At 40.3% G+C, this 19,339-nt stretch overlaps 1 protein-coding gene across 5 annotated transcripts; it reads right to left on the reverse strand.

The window, feature by feature from the left end:
* Nucleotides 1–623: 623 nt before the first annotated feature.
* Nucleotides 624–18,680, reverse strand: dmtn (dematin actin binding protein). 5 transcript variants are annotated; one of them, XM_015031823.1, is made up of 16 exons: nt 18,365–18,676; nt 13,373–13,420; nt 13,182–13,262; nt 12,673–12,816; nt 12,452–12,496; nt 10,343–10,451; nt 9,619–9,663; nt 9,385–9,537; nt 9,095–9,189; nt 8,138–8,243; nt 8,006–8,058; nt 7,863–7,908; nt 7,272–7,279; nt 5,821–5,886; nt 4,149–4,229; nt 624–3,653 (listed from the first exon to the last, which is right to left on the reverse strand). In XM_015031823.1, the coding sequence occupies exons 2-16, from the start codon at nt 13,379–13,381 to the stop codon at nt 3,540–3,542; spliced, it is 1,155 nt and encodes a 384-aa protein (XP_014887309.1). In that variant the 5' UTR covers nt 13,382–13,420; nt 18,365–18,676; the 3' UTR covers nt 624–3,539. The 5 variants fall into 5 exon arrangements, with proteins under 5 accessions (XP_014887309.1, XP_014887310.1, XP_014887311.1 ...); XM_015031824.1 differs by having other exon boundaries at nt 8,006–8,055; nt 18,365–18,670; XM_015031825.1 differs by having other exon boundaries at nt 9,385–9,519; nt 18,365–18,668.
* Between the last annotated feature and the right edge of the window lie 659 nt (nt 18,681–19,339).

Here is a 19,339-nt window from a genome sequence, read left to right on the forward strand (position 1 = left end):
CAACTTATATCAATGTCAAAAAATGTTCAATATTTAATTTCAAGGACTCATGGAATGCAGAGACAGCTGATTATTTATATTTTAACAGTTTGATTTCTTGTTTTATCAATACATTCAGCCACAACCAGCACTCTGAGGACATTTCTGATTGGCATCTGTTTTCTAGACCATCTGAAAAACCAATTATAATAGGATGGAACGTTGAGGCAGCAAAGGGATATGAATCCAAAGACGACATTAGTGTGTCATGCAATCATAGTTTTTTTTTTTTCTTTTAAGTTTGGATAACTGCGACTTATAACTAATGGAAATCCAGACTTCATTATATCAGAAATTACAACATTGCATAAAGATCTTTAAAACACAAATGTTATGTTGTGGTCTATGCAGTCAGGTAAGGCTTGACGGTTTTCCCACAGCTGTCAGCGTTCTCCTGAGAACATTCTGCACTGTAATAAAATGATGTCCAAATTAAATATGCTCTGTGGAAATATAAAACACGTCAGAAAATGCTGAAGCTTTGAACATAACCATCTGACGTCTGTAATAGGACTATGTGAACTGATCTGAGTTCAGCTAATGGCCCGGACACAGAGAATTAAAGAAAGGACACTAAAAACGAGTTTTCAGTTCAACAGATTTATTCAAGTCATATGACACAAACTGAGCACAGTGTCCTTTACTGGTACCAGTGACACCCTAATGAGCAAAAACCACCCCTTTAATGTGATTAATACTAACATCAGTGCTCATTAAAAAAGGACTATAGTCTCCAACAAAATGGTTCACAGAAAAAACACAATCTATAAATAAAGCTGCCTGAAATAAATAAATTCACAATTGGCTACTGAACAAGGTGAAGTCTCCTTCAGTCGGCCGTCATTCAAGTGATAGAGCAGGAAGCTGTCAGAGTTGGATCAGGAAGAGACTGGACTGGTACCATGAAGCTGCTTCCAGTTTCATGCGAGTTCAAACAGGCAGGATGGCTTCTTTAAATCTTAGATTGCCCTCTTTTGGATTACCTGTGAACTACAACGTGGCAGAGAAAGTCTTACTATTACAACTTAACTGCAAGTAGATTTCCACCCATTCCCTATTCCCTCTCAAACTGTGAACTAGTTCAGTTCTTTCGTTCAGTTCTAACCTTAGCTTGGATGAAGACAGACACTGTCCTGGTGAGCTAATGTGAGTGTTGGCTAAAAAAATTAAAAAAGAAAGCATTTAGGAAAGGTTACTGAAGGATAACTGAGCATTGTCTGTGACTTGAGAGATTCCTTGTCTGTGAAACTTTTCTTTTACTATCTATATTCACTTTAGGGCAACAAAAGAACCTTCTTTTATTGTTTCTCAAACATTTTATTTTTTTACTTTCAGGGACATTTGCTCAAGGTTGCAGCCAACGTTCTAACAACCCTTCCTGAAAATGACAATGTTAAAGGCCATTGTTTTTATTCAGAGAAAAAAAATCTTCCTTTTCTAAAGTTGAGTTCTTAATGGTTTAAGCTTTGGACAACAAGTTAGCTTGTTTTAATGTCCCACATTGGGACGTTGTTTGGGATTAAGCTGTTTACAGAATATTGTCTTTAGTTTTAGGGTCATGCATTTAACACTGCTACCACCACTACTAACAATAATACAGTTAAGGTCAAATTAAAGCATACCTACACTAATTGAAGTATCAGTCAGAATGGCCCACTGATGCTCTGGATGTTACTAAAGGAAACACTTCGTATCCTAATAGAAACACAGTAAATAGTCCAATCGATTTGGTCATGATAAAACTCCAAAAGGTTTTCCTTGTATCTATGTGCATCAGGTTTCATCTGAATATTATTGGCTTCAATTCAGAAGCTGAGTTAAAGAAAGAAGTAGGGCTGGGTGAGGTTCTCACATGCCAACAGGAAGCAGCTGGCTCAGTGAACCGAGAGAATCTCAAAAACAACATCTATAAGTTAAAGAAGCTCACTAACAAAAACTAAACTTTTGGATCTTAGGATTTTTAGTAATTCAACAGAAGCTCATTATTAGTAAGTTTTCTTTACAAGTAAATGCATTAACATATTTCTTTTGCTTCCCCCCCTGTTTCTTAAAGTGTGACGATCAGAAAGAGCTAACACCTCAAAATATATGGTACTGAAAGCGATTAGAATATTGTGATAATATTTCAATATCAATAAATAGATGGAGTGGTTCCTGTGTAAAAGAATCTGACATTTGTGGGATTTTCCTGTAAAGTCATGATTTGTGGTTCTGATTTATAAATCCTTCACACTGTCCCATATCTATGGTGTATGAAGACGTACAGCTTGGACAACAGTCACCTCTCCACATCTAGTACAGTTCAACTGGCTTGCTACATTTTTGAACAATATTTCATGACATTAGAGTCACAGTTCTGAGACACCATTCATGTATTGTACAGAAGTTAAATAAGTTTATACTCAATACAGCTTATCCATATAATAATTTGACTTGATCTCATGTTACATCATGCACACACTCAGTTTGTACTGAAGTCTCAGTTTGCTGGATCTTCAAAGTAGCTCCAATAGGAAGGCAGGTTAAGCAACTTTCTGATCAGTTCAGCTCATAATTATTGTGGTGTTACTGACTATAGAACATTACACTTCATCCTACGATGGTCAGATACTCATTAAGTACGGAAAAAATAATGCATTTGACAATTTATACAATGCGGTCCTTAAGCAGTAACATTCTTCAACCTAACACACACTCTATACAAAACAGTGGCAACACATTTCCTTTATACACAAGAAAGGACTTGTTGTTCATTTGTTCACGTTTTGACCCATGAAAGACTGAACTTTAGATATGCCAACATACACGGCAAAATAAGAAAGTGATGTCATCTGCAGGAAGACATTAAGCTGCCTCTCCAGGCATAAAAACCCCCGATACTCTTAAAGTACCACTTTAGAAATAACTGACACAAAAAGAACTATGGGGAAGGAAAGTAAGTGTAACACACAACAATAAGTCTTGGATGGACATAAAGGAGGTTTAACAGACTGAGGGACTCCTGTAGGAAGCAGCTACTGGTCAGCAGTCGGCCTCTTTTCAACCCACAGATTAGCAGCAGCTTCACAGTACCAGGAAACCTGAGTTCCTCCTACAGATAACAGCTGATCTCTCTTCAAGATGGTGACCTCTGGAAGTGTAACTCTGTGAGACTAAATGTCACATTAACAATGGTGATGATGATGATGATGATGATGATGATGATGATGATGATGATGGTGGTGGTGGTGAAGGATATATGATAGGAATGGTTTGCAAGCAGTGGGGGTTATAAGTGCAGTACTGGTAACATGTCAGAGCATCGCTTAAGTTTAGATCTGAGCACAACTCGTCGTCATCAGACGTTCTGATCCAGTCTTCCAGGGATGGGGGCTGTTAGTGGGGCAGGGGTCTGCTGATCTGCTGATTGGATAGCTGACGTTATGGCCTGTTCTTTGGCTCCTCCTCCTTGCAGAGGAGAGGCTTCATCAAGTATTGGTTGGGAATTAGGTCACTTCCTGTTAGAAAAGCGAGGCTTTTTTCTTCAGTTCGTTTCGTCTCCATAACGACAGGCGGTCAAACTCGCCGATGGGCATCCCGAACACCTCCTGGAACTCCTCCTGGGAGAGATGCCTCTGTCAGGACAGGAAGGACCCAGAGTTGGTTAAAGTGCCTTCAGCTAGCGGACGAGCAGGACGAGCTTTAATCCACATCCAAACCTTTACCCCTGGAGGCCAAGACTGGTCAGTTTAAATTACTATGGGGTCACTAAATTCATTCATTTAAAAAAGCAAAAATTAATTTGTTTTATCTGTGCAACAATAAACAACATATGTTATGAAATCTGTATATAATTAAAGATTCACAACTTTAAACGAACTCCAGACTGTTGCCTTAAATCTGGAAACTGACAGTTTCCAAATGATCTGGTTCATCAATTGTTTTCTATTTTGTTGGCAAATTTTATTTGTATTTTTTACCATTCTTGAGTTGTGGTCAGGGGCCAAACAAAATCATCTCATGAGCCACAGATGGCCCTGGAGTCACACTTTGAACACCCCTGACAGAGTGTTTGATTCATTTTATTTTGTTCTCACAAGCTAAGCTGCCCCCAGCGGGCGGATGCTCACCTCCAGCCGGGTCCGGTCCACTCCAGGGGGCAGCTTACAGCGCCCTCTGTGGGTTACAATCAGGGCTTCATATGGATAAATCTGAACAGAGAGCAGAACATTCAGCCGGTCATTTGCTTTCCTTTAGTAGAGTCAAAATGGAAGCATAGGATGGCTGAAGCTAAACCTCAGTGTGTTTTAATGGGATGTATTCTGTATCAGAGGAGACACATGGTTGAATCCACTTCAGGAGAATATGGAGTGGCATTAAAGCTGCAGGATGTAACTTTTATAAAAAATTTAAAAAATCAGTTTTTCACATATTTGTGAAAACTGTCACCACAGTAACAGTGACAACATGAGACCATCAAGTTGTGAACAAAAACTCCTCCACCACCTCCTCCCTAATCGACTACTACTGTCTGAAGAAACGCACCACTCCATCAGAAACAACCAATCATAGGCAGGAGGAGGGCCTTAGTGCTGTCAATCGTGCTCATATACTTGCTGCTCAAATACTTGCTGCTCAATTTGCTAATGGTGGAGAGACATCTCACCATTACAGGAAATTTATCCACTATCATCTTGCAGAGAGCAGGGGGGAGGTTCTGAGCAGAGAGTAAATGAGGGTGATTGACGGCGCTAAGACCCTCCTCCTGGCTCTGATAGGTCGTGTCTGACCGAGTGGTGAATTTCTGCAGATGGCATAAGGAGTACAGGAAGGAGGTGGAGGAGTTGGATCTTTTTCATAGATTATGTTTCATATTGTGTTGAGAAGACATGGTGGCAGTTTTAACAAATATGTAAAGAAAATATATTGTTTATAAAAGTTGTTTGAAGGTTGTTTGCATATGGAGGAAGGGGGTCTGCTCAAAGGAGACTGAACTGTTACCATCCTCACTATGAAACATGATAGAGGCAGCATCATGCTGTGGGGATGCTTTTATTCAGTAGAAACAGGGAAGCTGGTCAGAGCTGATGGACAGATGGATGGACATACAGAAGAGCTCCTAATGCAGAAGGTACTCACATGATATTCTTATTCTAGGACGAGCTAGTCAAAGTCCACATCTAGATCCAGCCTGCAGTCTGCGCTGTGGCAGGACTGGACCATTAATATTCACAGTCACTCTCCAAATCTCAGTGGAATAAGTCATGTTTGCAACCTGACAACATTTTTAAACCTTTTTGTGCTGTACTGTGTGTGTGTGTGTGTGTGTGTGTGTGTGTGTGTGTGTGTGTGTGTGTGTGCATGTAGGTGTGTGCGTGCGTGTATGTATAAGTATTAGTTACTATTTATAAGTTCTACATTTCCATCAGTAGGCGAAGGAAAATTAGGGAAATGTAGTTCCCTTCACTTTTTAATTGTTTCCCTTTAAACACGTTAAAAGTTTCTTTTTAATTTGTTTCCAAAGAAATTAACTCAAAGCATTGACATGCATAAGAAATATGTTTTGTACTTTTTGTTTCTTAGAAGGCAGTGAAATCATATCCATCTTCTCAGTTATTGAATCTCATTCCACCAATCACCCAACAAGGTACAAATTTGATTCCTGTTTCTCCTGATTGCTGGTAAAGTGACTTTACATTTTAAAATGTAAAAGCCTTAATAATTGGAGCTGGCTCTGAGATCAGTGTTCATGAACACAGACCCAGAGGCTGGTCTGGATTTAACCCTTTCAGCAGGTCTCACCTTCTGCTCCAGGATGCTCGGCAGGGAATTCCCTCTATCCATGCGATCTCTCCGGCTCTCTCCATTCTACACACACACACACACACACACACACACCCACACACACACACACACACACACACACACATTTCAGACACACCCTGTCCAATAGCTGCTAAAATATGAACTACACAAAGAGTATGTCAGAGGAAGCTGAGCAGAGTCACACTGTTAGAGTCCTGTTAGGTCCTGAAGCAGCTAAAGCTGAAGGTTAGCTGTAGTTTCTTGAGTTCCTCTTCAGACTGCATGTTTCACCTCACAGAAACATCAAGTTTAATGTTCCAGAAACTAGATGTTTCATATCATAATTTAAATGGAAAAGATCGATTGCTTGTGTTGCTACACAAAAATAAGCTAAGTAGGGCTGCAACTAACAATTATTTTAATAATCCATTGCTTTATCAATTATTCTGTTGATTAATTGATATTGATGTGACACTCAATTAATCTGAGAAAAAATTGTCAAATTCTGTAGATTTTTTCATTTACTCACTTAATAAGCATATTTTATGCAATATTAAAAATAAATTTAAAGATGCAAATAATTCACTTCATTTTAAAAAACATTTTATTGTATAAAATGCAGTAACAGAATTCCTTTAGCATCACTTGATCATTTGTAGCAAACGATGCATCTGCAGCTAAAGGCCTTTCTACTGGACACAGTGTAGGGCTGGTCTGGTGATTATGTCTCTGATTAATTAATTATTAATTGGATAGTAAAATGTGGTTGATAGGAGATTGTTTTTTCCTACAGAATTTGAACCAGGTGAAACGAAAACTGACACTTGAGGAGTTCTGGATAGAACATATTTACAGAAAAATAAGTTTTTGTAAAATGTATGTATTTTTGTACAGTTTTGATTTAATTGCTGTTCTGAATGTGTTGTTTCAGGAAATGGCCATTTTTAGAGCCAGTTAATGATTAATCAAGTAGTTGATGGTTATTTCAAAAATCAATAATCATGATTAATCCGATTAATCCAATTAATTGTTTCAGCCCTAAAGTTAGGTTTGCTTTACTGCCTAAAATAAAAACATGTCTTAGCTAGATGTTTCTCTTGAACATGAGACAGAAACACAGAAAGCTGTGAAAGAACTGAAAACATAGACATAACACAGTAAATAAATGATGACTCAGTTAGAAAAAGAAATAGTGAATGAAAAGTTAAACTGAAGCAATAAATAAATGTACCTTTATACACCAAATAAATGAACATCTTAAGAGTAAAGAGTTGATTCTTTAGGCTTAAGTATTCTCTCATACTCCATCCATTAAAAGCTGGCCAAATGGGGTTCAGACTGGTTTAGAAGTGGTTCAGAAACATGGTGTGAAAAGATTGGTGCAGCGGGTCAGCAGCAGGGTGTTGACATGGCCATGCACATAAGCACACACATGAACACACACTTACCTGAGCAGCTGCAGGACACCAGGACAGAAGGAGGAAGGACACAGAGAGGTTGAGAACAGGAAGTCATCATCACAGAGATTCATCGGGACTAGAGGTATTCCTGAAACTTCCCTTCTAAATAAAGTTCCTTGCAAAAGTATTCACACCTCAGTATATTGTCCATATATAGTATGGATATGTTACAACCACTAATAATCTAATATGAGCCAGCATAGAGCTGGGAAGTAGAAGGAATCTGTGCATAGTTTACAAACCTTATTAAAGTTTGTGGTTCAAAGGTTAGCTACTACTTTTGCTGCTATAATAACACCAACAGGAGAACACGTATAAAGTGGCTATATATACTTTTGATTAAGTAGCTACAAAATTTTAACCCAATTAATTGTAATTTTCCTATTTACATGCATAAGTCCAGAGCCGGAACCTTTGTATTTGCCTCTGGTATGTTTAAATCTGCTGCAGAAGCAACATCCACAAACAGCAGCAATGGACAACATAGAGGTTTCTCTATGTTGCCTGAGGGTCCATTTCTGCATCAAAATGATCTGACTGGACTGCTGTTGTGTTCAGGTTGTTCTAAAACGCTCCCACCTGGCCGTCCTTTATCTCCATCTGTAGAAAACTCTGCTGACTGCATCTAAGGACAGCAGAACAGGAAGCATTCAGGATACCAGGAGCAAATATGGAGGCTGATGTCTGACGCTGCTGGCCTAAAAGCCAGCAGTAACACTCACTCTGGTCAGGGCGGAGCGGGACGGAGACTTTGATGCACTGGCTGACACACCTGATGAGGAGAGGGAAACAGAGTGGGGTCTGACCGGTTCTTCAGCTGGAGCGGAGACGTGTGAGACAACCGATGGACTCACTGCTGTGCATGTGTGTTCTGTCTGGCAGAGACTGTGTCTTCCTCCTGATGTGAATGCTTTTCTCCTTCTCCTCCTTCAGGATCAAACGGCCCAGGTTGGACTTGATCTGCAGACAGAACACAGCCGGTGGTGGAGGATAAAGCAGAACACTTCCAGCACTGCTCACAAGTTTACATACATGCAGCCTTTGAGCTGCTATTTTCCAGGGTTATTATTCAGCAGCCTGGATTCAACATTTTTCAACATTTCTTAAGACAGCAGTTTGAGGCACAAGCTGGAGGTTATTGGGATTTTCACTCATCCAAGTGAAAATTATACATACAGGCTGAAACATGCAATTGCAATAATGTCTCTTTTTTTCCCTTCAGTTCATCAAACTGTTCCCAGAATCCTTTGAGAGAATCTTGGCCACTAAAAGAAAACTTATGGTCAGAGTCAGAAACACTTGATCATTGAATAATATAATATTAAATTGAAATTAAATAAATCTTCCTTCAGCTACACTCCTAACAATATATGCCTGTAATAAGCTAGCTAGGATGAAAAACGGTTTTCTACCAAACATTAGAACTGGTTGTGCAGCTAAAGCTGCCATTGACTGTTTCTGATTTCCACAAAAAGCCAGAATGGTCTTTTGTGGAAAGTTGTTCTTCATCATTTTGTAAAAGCTTTTCACACCTATTCAGGTTATATTTGATATTAAATATTATTATATCTGATACTAAGATCGGTTTGATGACTCAAAAGAATTTAAGCATGGCAAGAAAGTCAGTCAATACTTTTTGATGTTTCTATATCTTTCACAGTAAAAGTTCCATATTTTCTACCTAAATGCTGTTTTTAAAAGTTAGCGTTTGCTCTACATTGATTCTCCACTTGTAAAAAAACAAAACACAAATAAAAGAATCAGGTCTAATGAATCAACTTAAAGTGTAAACAGTCAGGATGGGTCCAGACCTTCTCCAGCTCCTGCTCCTGCTGTTCCTGCTCTTCTTCTGTCACGACTTCAAACTCATCTTCTTCCTGAAGTTTCTTCTTCCTCCACTCAATCTCTGTGAAGGTCATCATTGTTAAAGATGCTCACCATGAGTGGTCACTATAGGAATGATAAGTGTGTATTTTGTGTGTGTGTGCCTGTGTGTGCGTGTGTATGCGTGCGTGCGTGTGTGTGTGTGTGTGTGTGTGTGTGTGTGTGTGTGTGTGTGTGTGTGTGTGTGTGTGTGTGTGTGTGTGTGTGTGTGTGTTACCCATAGCAGCCAGTGAAGGTGGGCAGGGCCAGTACTCTGTCTCAATCTTGGAGGGCTGGTTGGGGTCTGGAGGCTGGGCGGCGGGGAACTTGGCAGACTGAATGACCCCACTGCCCTCTGACGGTTTGTTAAGGTCTGCGGGGCGAACAGCATCTGAGTGACAACAGCAGCAACAACAACAACAGCTTCATAGAAAAAAGACAGAAAAAAAGACAGAGAGAAACAAGAGCTCACCATGTTTGTAGATCGGAGGCTTCCTGTAGATGTTGGAGCCATTATCTGGAAGTTCAAGAGAAGAAGAACAGCTTCTGTTATCAGATTTATCAGATTTACAGTCTGTGGCAGCAGGAGTGTTTGATCAACACCACACACGTCAGTAAGAACTGCTAAACAAATATTAAATTGTTAAAACAACAACATATATTTCATTTATTGAGCTCTACCTAGAAAAAAAAGTCATCATTGAATGTACTGATACTGTCTTTAGTGTTAAGCTGCAGCTGGGTTTACTTTAGAGTTGTGATGGGAAGTTGCTGCAACGCCCCATGGTGGATGACAGAGGAACTACATGAAAGATTAAAATTTCCAGGATCAAAGAAGACAACATGTCCTTCTAGTATGTATTTGCTGCTTTTATAGTTTTATAGCTCATGTTAGCATTTTAATGAGTATTGAGGGTTTTATACACATTCATCCCTTTCTACCATTGCATGACATTGGACCTGATTCAACACGACTCATCTTGACGGCTCACTGGGTTGCTGGGCCCAACAATTTAAAGTAATACCAGTTATGTCAGGTTGTCTTTCATTTAGTGTGGGGGCTAATATATCTTTAACCAAAGACAGCACTGCAGATGTTCTCTGGATGGAGTCAGTGAGGAATCCAGAAAATAGCCACATTTATTATGTCTGTGCGAGTGTATTTGTGTGTATGTGTGTGTGCGCGCACTAGTTACCTGGTCGATGGAAATGCTGCAGGCTGGTGCTTATCTTGCGACCTGCCTGCAGTTGCAGCGTGGATCCTCCAGGGGAGCCACTGTCGCTCTCTGCTCTGCGACCTTTCACCTGAACAGGAAGCAGCAATCAGATTAAACAGATGAAGCTCTCTCCACAGTTGCAGGAAACAATATCCATGGACAGGCTGGGATGGCTACAGTACAATACTACAGATGTATTCTGGGTAATTCAAAACATTTCTAACAGACAAAAAGTGTCCAACACTTTGACACAAAACTCAGACCTGTTTACACTGGTTTATGGTGTTGGAAGAAAAAACATTAAAAAAAATAAATTCTTTTTTTAATTCAGACACAAATTATTTGTGTCGTGGGAAATCTCAACAGAATGATGCTCAGCTCCAAAATAAAAGTGCTGTTATATATTGCAGTAACAGTTACTATGGACTGAGGAGTTCTATTTCCCGTTTGCTTCAGTTCCCGGCCCTCCAGGCAAACTGCAAATCAGTGTCACATTTCTTTATGAGCAACACAAAGCAGCAATTGATGGTGAAGAATCTGATGAAAAAAATCTGAATGAGTGAAACGACCAAACAGCTGAGGGCAAGACCTTCAAGTGAGGCGTGGGACATATCAGAAGGGTCTCCAGAGGGTCATCTACTGTGTGAGAAACATCACAAAATGACCAAAACAGATTTTTACCAAAATACTCATTTACATGCAGTAAGACTGAGTACAGCAACAAGAACCAACAGGAGTTGCAGAGGCACAGAAACAAGACAACTAAGAAGAAATCTGTCAAAACTCAGTTTCTACAAATAGTAAAAATATCAGTTTACTAGAAAATAATAAGATATTTATAAAGCAGTTCCCAGACCACCCCCAAAAAAACATGTTCACATAGTAACCTACTTAGCTGATAAGGCTAAAATGAAGCCAAATATTTATGTGTTTGGAGGTTTCTTGGAGGCAAACAGAAAAAAGTAAAGTCCTGAAGGATGCCACATGCTGACTGTGCAGTACTACAAGCTAATGCTACAGCAACTTATAAAGGTCAATAAAGCTGCATCTGCAACAGTGAAGCACTTAGCCTCCCAGATGACATAAGCTAAAGCTAACACTACTGTTATCTGTTTAGCTTCACGGACACGGAGAGCTATTATGGTAATCTGACAGTCGGTTTGTGCTCCCATGTCAGGATGTGCTTCTTACTTGCAAAGTTCTGAACCACACAGTGCTCCGATCTACTGTGGTACCAACTACTGAAGGAAAATAATTGAGCCAACAGCTCTAACAGATCCTTAACACTGAAGCAACAAAAGAAACCAGTAACCCCCCTCCGCTACCCCAAAAAACAGAAACATGAAACATTTCCCGTGGTATCAAAAAGTAACAGTTTTTCTCTTTGAAATTCTATGAAAGGTTTGTCTTTGAATAAAACCAGGAGGCTGGCATCAGGTATGGCTGAGAGAACATTTGAGACACCTTCCAGCAAGAAAATATTCCTGGAGTGGATCAGAAATGCTAAGACAGCGTCTATAGCAACATAAACAAACTATTAAAGCAGAGGAGAAGCAGAAATCATTACTGAAGTATAATCTGCTGCACAGGATGTACCACTGGCAACTGGCTGAAATTAAACTTACGGGTATAGAATACCCAAACAGTTCCAATCAAACAAACAGCCAGCACACTGTGCAGAAACTTGAATATCTCTGTGTGGATATAATTATAAATATTTTATGTATATATGTGCAGTATGGTGCCATAGTTGTCTTGCAACAAAACAGTCCTGGACTTGAATCAACGTTGGGGCCTTGCTGTATGTTCTCATGGACACATTCATTTTTTTCTAGGAATTCCAGGTTTTTCCTTACAGTTCAAAAACATGAACTACAGTAAATGATCACTGGGACAATGCATGCATGGCTTTCTGTCTGGAGTTGAACTGTCCAAGGTGTATCCTGCCTCTCACCCATTGACTTCTCAAGGCAGAAAACAGTGATGACAGTGGGAACAAAAAAGTTACAATTCACGACTTAATCTGAAGCAAACACATCAGAGGAAGACATAAACTGTAGCATCTATACAGCTTGTAGCAGATCCTACCTCAGGAGACCTGGAGGGAGACATGGCAGGAGGGGACATAGAGCGCTGCAAAGACAAAAAGATTACCACTTAATGGTTAAGTACTCTGGTACTAATTCTCTAAACCTGTAGAAACATTACAGGTGTAGAGCAGTCTAAGTGTACTTATGCATGCAAGGTAAGCAGGTCTCCCATTACTGCTACCCATGTAATGGTGTGTGTGTGTGTGTGTGTGTGTGTACCTCTCTGCGTGGCGGGTCAAGTGGTGAGAAGCTCAGGTGGGGCTGATAGGTCATCAAGTCGGGCCTTTCCACCTGCAGGATGGCTTTATCTCTGGGCAGTGCTGCAAGGTCTTTGTAGCCAACCATCTGGTCATTCAGACGAGCCTAAGCACACACACACACACACACACACACACACACACACACACACACACACACACACACACACACACACACACACACGCACACGCACATAGAGTATTTCACTGCTAGTAAGAGGAATGTGTTGCAGACAGAAGATAGAGGAATTTCAGCAACAACAGCAATTTGTATGCAAGTGGCTTTGAAGAACACGAAGTCTGCAGCATACAGTCTCTGAGATAGACTCAGGTAGTCTATGAAGCATTTATTATCATGAAACCCAGAACTAAACCTGACGTTGCATCACTCAGATCCTGCACACAAAGAAAACCTGACAGAGATGTCTATTTTTCCAAATGAAAGAAGGAACATGTCTATGTTGTATTTACCATAATGCCAGTGGCAGGAGACCCCGGAGCGCTCGGGCCCCTAGATGATGGAAGGTTAACAGGAGTTACACGCCCCTCCACCTGCAAGAACAGTCAGAAACATTCAGATGTTTCAGCTGGTTCCAAACTCACAAGTCCCAAACATTTTTTTCCCTTTTAACTGTTACTGATGATACAGGAAAATGAATTACCTTTTGCATGGCTGTAGAGAGACTGCCCTTCTGCTCAGTTTAAACCAGCTGGGGGAGGATAGGAGGACAGACAGTGAGTCAGTGACATCTTCCCTTCCCAACATGTCACCAGAGCCTGGCATTTTAGCATGAATGAGTTCTGGACTGACTCATTTAGATCCTGATTCTGAGTGAGAAGCATATTACGACATTTTCTTCCCACAGCTGAACATCATGAAGGGTGAGATTTTAAAAAGCTCTCTGTTATTATCCAACAGCAAAACAGCCTGGCTTTTAACCAGAAACAGGAAGCAACATAGAGACACAGTTACTTAAAAACATTCGTGCTAGAAGAATGTAAGACACCATGTGTTCATGAAAAAGACTGATTGAAAGGTTGGCTGACTAGTTGTAGCAGAGAATATCCATGTTTGATTCCTTCCCTTATAATTTGTCAGGGGGAAAGAGAAAAATGGTGGCATAAACCAGACAATTTTCTTATGTTTAAGCTTTTTCCATGGAAAAGCTTTTTCCATGGAAAAAGCTTAAACATAAAGTTTAACAGCATTTTTATTATTATTTTATATGTTGAGAACTGTAAAAAAAAATCTGGCAAAGGCAAGTTTAGTGACTGATCAGTTTTTGATCAAATCAACCAGTTAATATTTTGTTCTCAACAATGGCAGCAGATGTCATTTTGTTATTTACACTTTGTTATTCTGTACTTCGGCAGCTTGGCTCATTTTGTACATGCTGTGGAGAATTAGCCATTCTCCATGCTGAGTTCTTGATGTGTGAAGTTAAATTAGAGTCAGTGAGTTGAATTCATGAATTCCATTTATTAATACCAAAATACAGATGGTCCATTTCACATGCTACCTTTAAGAGCTAGCAAGACAAAAATGGCACCCAAGAACAGTTGGTGATCTGCTTTGTTAGCCTCTGTCTAAGCTACGCCCCGAAGAGGGCGTTACCTAGTGAGTCATCCCTTACCCCTAGCTCTCATTTGCATTTCCTAACATGTAATTTCCTTTATGTTTAGCTTAGCAACTAGCTAACAGATAGAAGAAAAACACAGAATTATTTATTCTCAATAATGATCGGATCGATAATTCATAAATCATTTTCTAGAATCTTTTTACATGAATCATAAGTTTATTTCACAGTGGGGGAGTCGGCATTTGATTCCAGGTTCTTCCTGCCACATGTTGATGTGCCACTGGGTAAGACACATGATGTTGGCAAAACCTAATAGGATTAAATATGACGTGTGTGTGTTTAGTTTCTTATAAGCAAAACACTGAAGTGATGCTCTGATTGTTAAAAAGGATTTAAAATTTCAACAATATTTCCTATAATCTTGTCACAAACACATCCATAAGTCATTGCTAAATGCCTTGCTAAGCAGCATTAGTGGATGCTGTGCTCCATCTGAGCTGTGTTACAGAACCAGCACTCCAGTTTCAAACCTTCATTCTCACATGGACAGTTTGTCCCTGAGGTGAACGAGGACACAACGGGGCAAGGAGGCTGAGACGCCATTGAGTCAGTTTCAGGGCTGGCTGTTATCCGAGCCTCCTCTAGGGACAGCTCAGGGTGGATGAGTGGGGGGGAGGCGCTGCGTTCACAGTAACTACACCTTATATCTTAAGAACATGAGGGCCTGTCTGCTAATGCTTCGCCGAGGGGTTAAAGCTTCCAGACTTCCTGTGAAGCAGCTTTTTTCATTTGCCTCCCTCCTCCCCTCCTGTTTATCAGCTCCTCCAGCCGGGCCAACGCCCAGGCGCTCCTCAACTGTTACTGCTGTGGTTACACTCCTCCCTCCAGAGGGACGACGGAACACAGCCAGCAGCATCCAGCAGCTCATGTCTGCAACCTAAAGCTGCTGAGGTATCAGCCAGAGAGGAGCTCCCTGCTGGCCTCACCTGACCCCAACCTGAGCAGACCGGGAAGAATCGTTCACCAGACACTGTCTGTCAAAATACCACAACACTTCACGGTGAACAAGCACCTCCATAAACAAACATTATACCAGGAGAAGAAGAGCTGGAGGAGGAAGAAAAAAAACAAAAGGTGTGTTTGATGCTAAGGAGGTTATTTGACTATTGGAGTAGGAATCCATCTCAAACTGTTGGATTAAAGCTAAACTCTCAATGTTAGCTCAGGTTAGCATAAAAATGAAAATTAGCTTGTGTGCAGGGCTGGAATGATTAAAAATGAATACATTTTTGAAATAATCATTAATTAATTTAGTAATCAATTAATCGTTAACTGGTGGATGCAAACTCAAAACACTCATTTGTTAAAAAAATGACATCAGAGCAGTAATTAAGCCAAAACTGTACTAAAAACATCTACATTTTGCAACTGAGCTAAAAAATAAAAATAAAAAAAATGTCTTTGTGTAAATGTCTTCTGAACTCATTAATTCGGAGCTTTAGCTTCACCTGGTTCAAATTCTGAAGAAAAAAAAAAAACACCTTTTCCTGTCCAGTTATTAATCAGTTAATCCAAAAAAAATAAATAAATAAAAATCACCAGATCAGCCCCACAGTTTCACATGGTGATGTTTTAGCTGCAGATGCATCCTTTGCTACAATGATAAGGTGTTCACTAAAGGAATGCTGTTAATTAATTTTAAGCAATAAAATGTTGATTTTGTTGTTTAAAACAGGAATTTGTTTATTTGCATATTTTAATGTATTTCTATTATATACAAAAGGGATAAGTTGTTGAATAAAAAATCTGTGGTATATGCCATTTTTTAGTCCAAAAAATCCATTCATTGTCACAACAATTGATAGAATAATCGATTATTATATTAATTGTAGGTTGCAGGCAGCCCTAACTGTGTGTCAGAACATCACATCTGTAAGCATCAGTAACACACACATCCCAGCAGCTGTGTTTTGCAAATTTAAGTTTCTATGGATAACTTTTTGTTTATGTCATTTCTTTGTTGTCACTATTTAATCCATGTGGTGAATTGTTTCCATAGCACTTTTTCTGTATCTTTTTGGTCATTTAAATTTTTTTTAATAATTTTTTTTTATCAGTGTATGTGACTGCACTTGTAGTAGCACTGGTGCTTTGCAGAAAGAAGGTTCTGGGTTCGAATCCCAGCCTGGGGTCTTTCAGCATGGAGTTCACATGTTCTCCCTGTGCATGTGTGGGTTCTTCCTGGGTACTCTGGTTTCCTCCCACAGGAAACAGTCAAAAACATCCATGTATTACTTAGAATCTTTAAACTTCCCTTAAGTGTGAGGTGAAGAGTTGCATTGCCCTGTGATGGACTGGCACCTGTCCAGGGTGAACCACACCCTTTGCTCCATGACTGCTGGACAGACCCATCAGTTTTTGCTTGTTGCCGTTTTTATTTTTTAGTTCTTTAGTCTATGTGTTGTCACTTCCTGTGTACCGTCATTACGCCTCCTTGTGTTTGGTGGCTCAGTTCTGTGCAGGCTTCTCGCTCTTTGGGCCTCTTTAAACATTGCAAAGCAGAAGATTTTAGTTTAAATAATCTATAATCAATAGGAATATCGATTCCCTGTTGTTTCCCCTTTGTATATTAAGGTTTAAAACAACCAAAAGTGAAGCAACAAAGATATGTTTGGGTCATTAAATCCACACTAACCTGTAGCTGGTAACTGTAAAGTGGGTAAAACTACTGAGTAATAATGTGTGTGTGTGCCTGACAGTGATCTAAGCAGCTGCAGTCTGAGTGTCTGTACGGCTGATAGTCTTATCACCGAGAGCTTTTAGCTGCCAGAAAGCCAGTGATGGAGCTCGGCTCAGGGTGTGTGTGCTCCATAATGGGACACACACTTACAAGAGACCGGCTGAATGTACAAAGTCAGGCAGGAAGGATGTTTCCCACATTACTGGGTCCATTCAACAACTATAGTCCATCTATGAATACTGACCAAGCTTAGTGAAATCCTCTAATCCACCAAAAACAGTCGCTTCATCTGTACATGTTTCATTTGTTTTCACAACATAAAAAACTGAGACCAATTTATGTTGTTACTTTTAATTTGATTAAAACAAGATTGTCTGTTTCAACTCTGCACTAAAAGATGTCTGGGACAGAATTTTTTTCTCTATGGTTCAAATCTTTCGATTCTGCTTCACGGATATCAGCAGTCACCATGTTTAAACACATTTTTTAGATAATGTGTTCATCTAAAAACAATCTAGATTGTGCTTATATTTTAGAAGCAAATGAAATTTGAGACAATTAAATGCATGTGATCTATCTTTGATACATGAAAAATGAAATGAATTAGATGTGTTTTCAAGAACTCTTGGTATCTTGTGAAAAAGATTTGCAGCTTTTATGTTTCATTTCACTCAACTTTCAGTTCTTTTGACCTTAGTTTTCAAAGTTTTGAGTGAAAACTAATCAAGGTTAAAATTTTATAGTTATAAACAATTTCTTTATTTTGTTCCTTTAGCTCTCCTGAACTTTTAACATTTAATTAATAAATATTAAAAAACAGATTTATATGGAAATGGGATCGCTAACCATTTCTTTGAATCCGTAATCTATCATTCCTCACCCTGACATCTGAATTCAGCATGAATGAGTTACACAAACCTCCCAGTTTAACCCATCAGGAAGGATCCCGTTCCCCGCTGCTGCAGCCTGAGGTCTGCGGGTTTGGTGATGGCAGCAGCAGGGTGAACATCTTCTGGAGATGTTCGAACCAGACAAAAGCCCATGTGAAGGCCTTCCCCTCACAATTAGATGCGATGTACTGCTAAAGTGACGTTTCAACACATCTAATTCATTTTGTTCGGTCCACCTGATCCCCGAGCAGAACCCCCGCCACGAGGCCCGGAACCTTCACCTGCACGCGCAAACAAGCCCCATTTGGTTTGTTTTCCGGCGATAAACGACGGTGAATAAGAGGCGCGCGGAGGATGCTGCGGGTTATGTGCGGGATGCGGGGATGCGGGTGACGAGAGAGGAGGAAGGACTGATGAAAGAACAGACGGAGAAGACGGTCCTACCTGGAAACAGCGGCCCGAAGCTCAGAGTGAAAACATCCAGCAGAGAAGCCGAGCCGCTCGGAGCGATGCAGGAGGAGGGAGAAGAGGAGAGGAGGAGGAGGAGGAGGAGGAGGAAGAGAGGAGGCTGTTTTCCTGTTGCTCTGTCGTGGGCCGGTCCACTATGTGCTGAAGGGGGGAAGAGAACAAGCAGCAATGTCCCCCAGTGGGCACGCGCTCCGTCCTCCTGCAGCTCGAGCACGGTCACCAGTCACAACTCAGGCATGTTTACGTCACCAGGCTGCTGTCCCTGCGCGGGATGTCCTGAGATGGGACGAGCCCATCATACAGCAGTGAGGCGACAAACAGTGGGACTCTATGGAAAGCCACTTTTGCTTTAAATCTGGCTACAAAGGTCACATAAAAAACTCGTGACACCATTCCATGACGCCTGATACAGCGTTCAACGACCAGAATAAATGCCAAAATGTTCACTATTCAGAAGATAGTGTCAAACGGCGTTTTGAAGGGATTTTACAGCGTGACTTTTATCTAGACATTTAATAAAAGTGACACTTTTGACTTTCTATAGTACCTAGCTTGAAGGTTTCCTTTATTAGGAGATATGGCTCTCTGCCCAGGATGGCATAGCTTCAGGGGAGTGATGGGATGGTTAATTCCTGAACATTTGCTGAATTGGCAAGAATTATACAAACCGCTACTTCTATCAAGTCAAAGTTAGGTTTTACCAAGCCCCGCCCAGAAACGCCCCTCGACAGTCCCACGTGGCTGCATGTCTCACAAACAAAGCCTTGCAGGGCTTAGTTTCTATGTGTAAACATGGCGTCTTTCGTTTCAACTGACTCTCTACGAAGTATTTCTGGGTCGATTAGTGTAGCCTTTCTGCCGGATTTTCACAAAATATCAGCCACGACAATGGACAGGGGAACCAACAAGTTCATGTCATCTTTTTTGGACGACATCAAAGTGTTTGAGCCA

The sequence above is a fragment of the Poecilia latipinna genome, unplaced genomic scaffold (genome assembly GCF_001443285.1).
Source record: "Poecilia latipinna isolate Pla-1442-1.1 unplaced genomic scaffold, P_latipinna-1.0 Scaffold218, whole genome shotgun sequence".
Taxonomy (NCBI): Eukaryota; Metazoa; Chordata; class Actinopteri; order Cyprinodontiformes; family Poeciliidae; genus Poecilia; species Poecilia latipinna.

Coding starts and splice junctions, on each gene's coding strand:
- dmtn (XM_015031823.1), bottom strand. Junction 7,909..8,005: donor CCCGCTCCGCCCTGACCAGA/GTGAGTGTTACT, acceptor TGCTGTCCTTAG/ATGCAGTCAGCAGAGTTTTC. Junction 3,654..4,148: donor TGGACCGGACCCGGCTGGAG/GTGAGCATCCGC, acceptor CTGTCCTGACAG/AGGCATCTCTCCCAGGAGGA.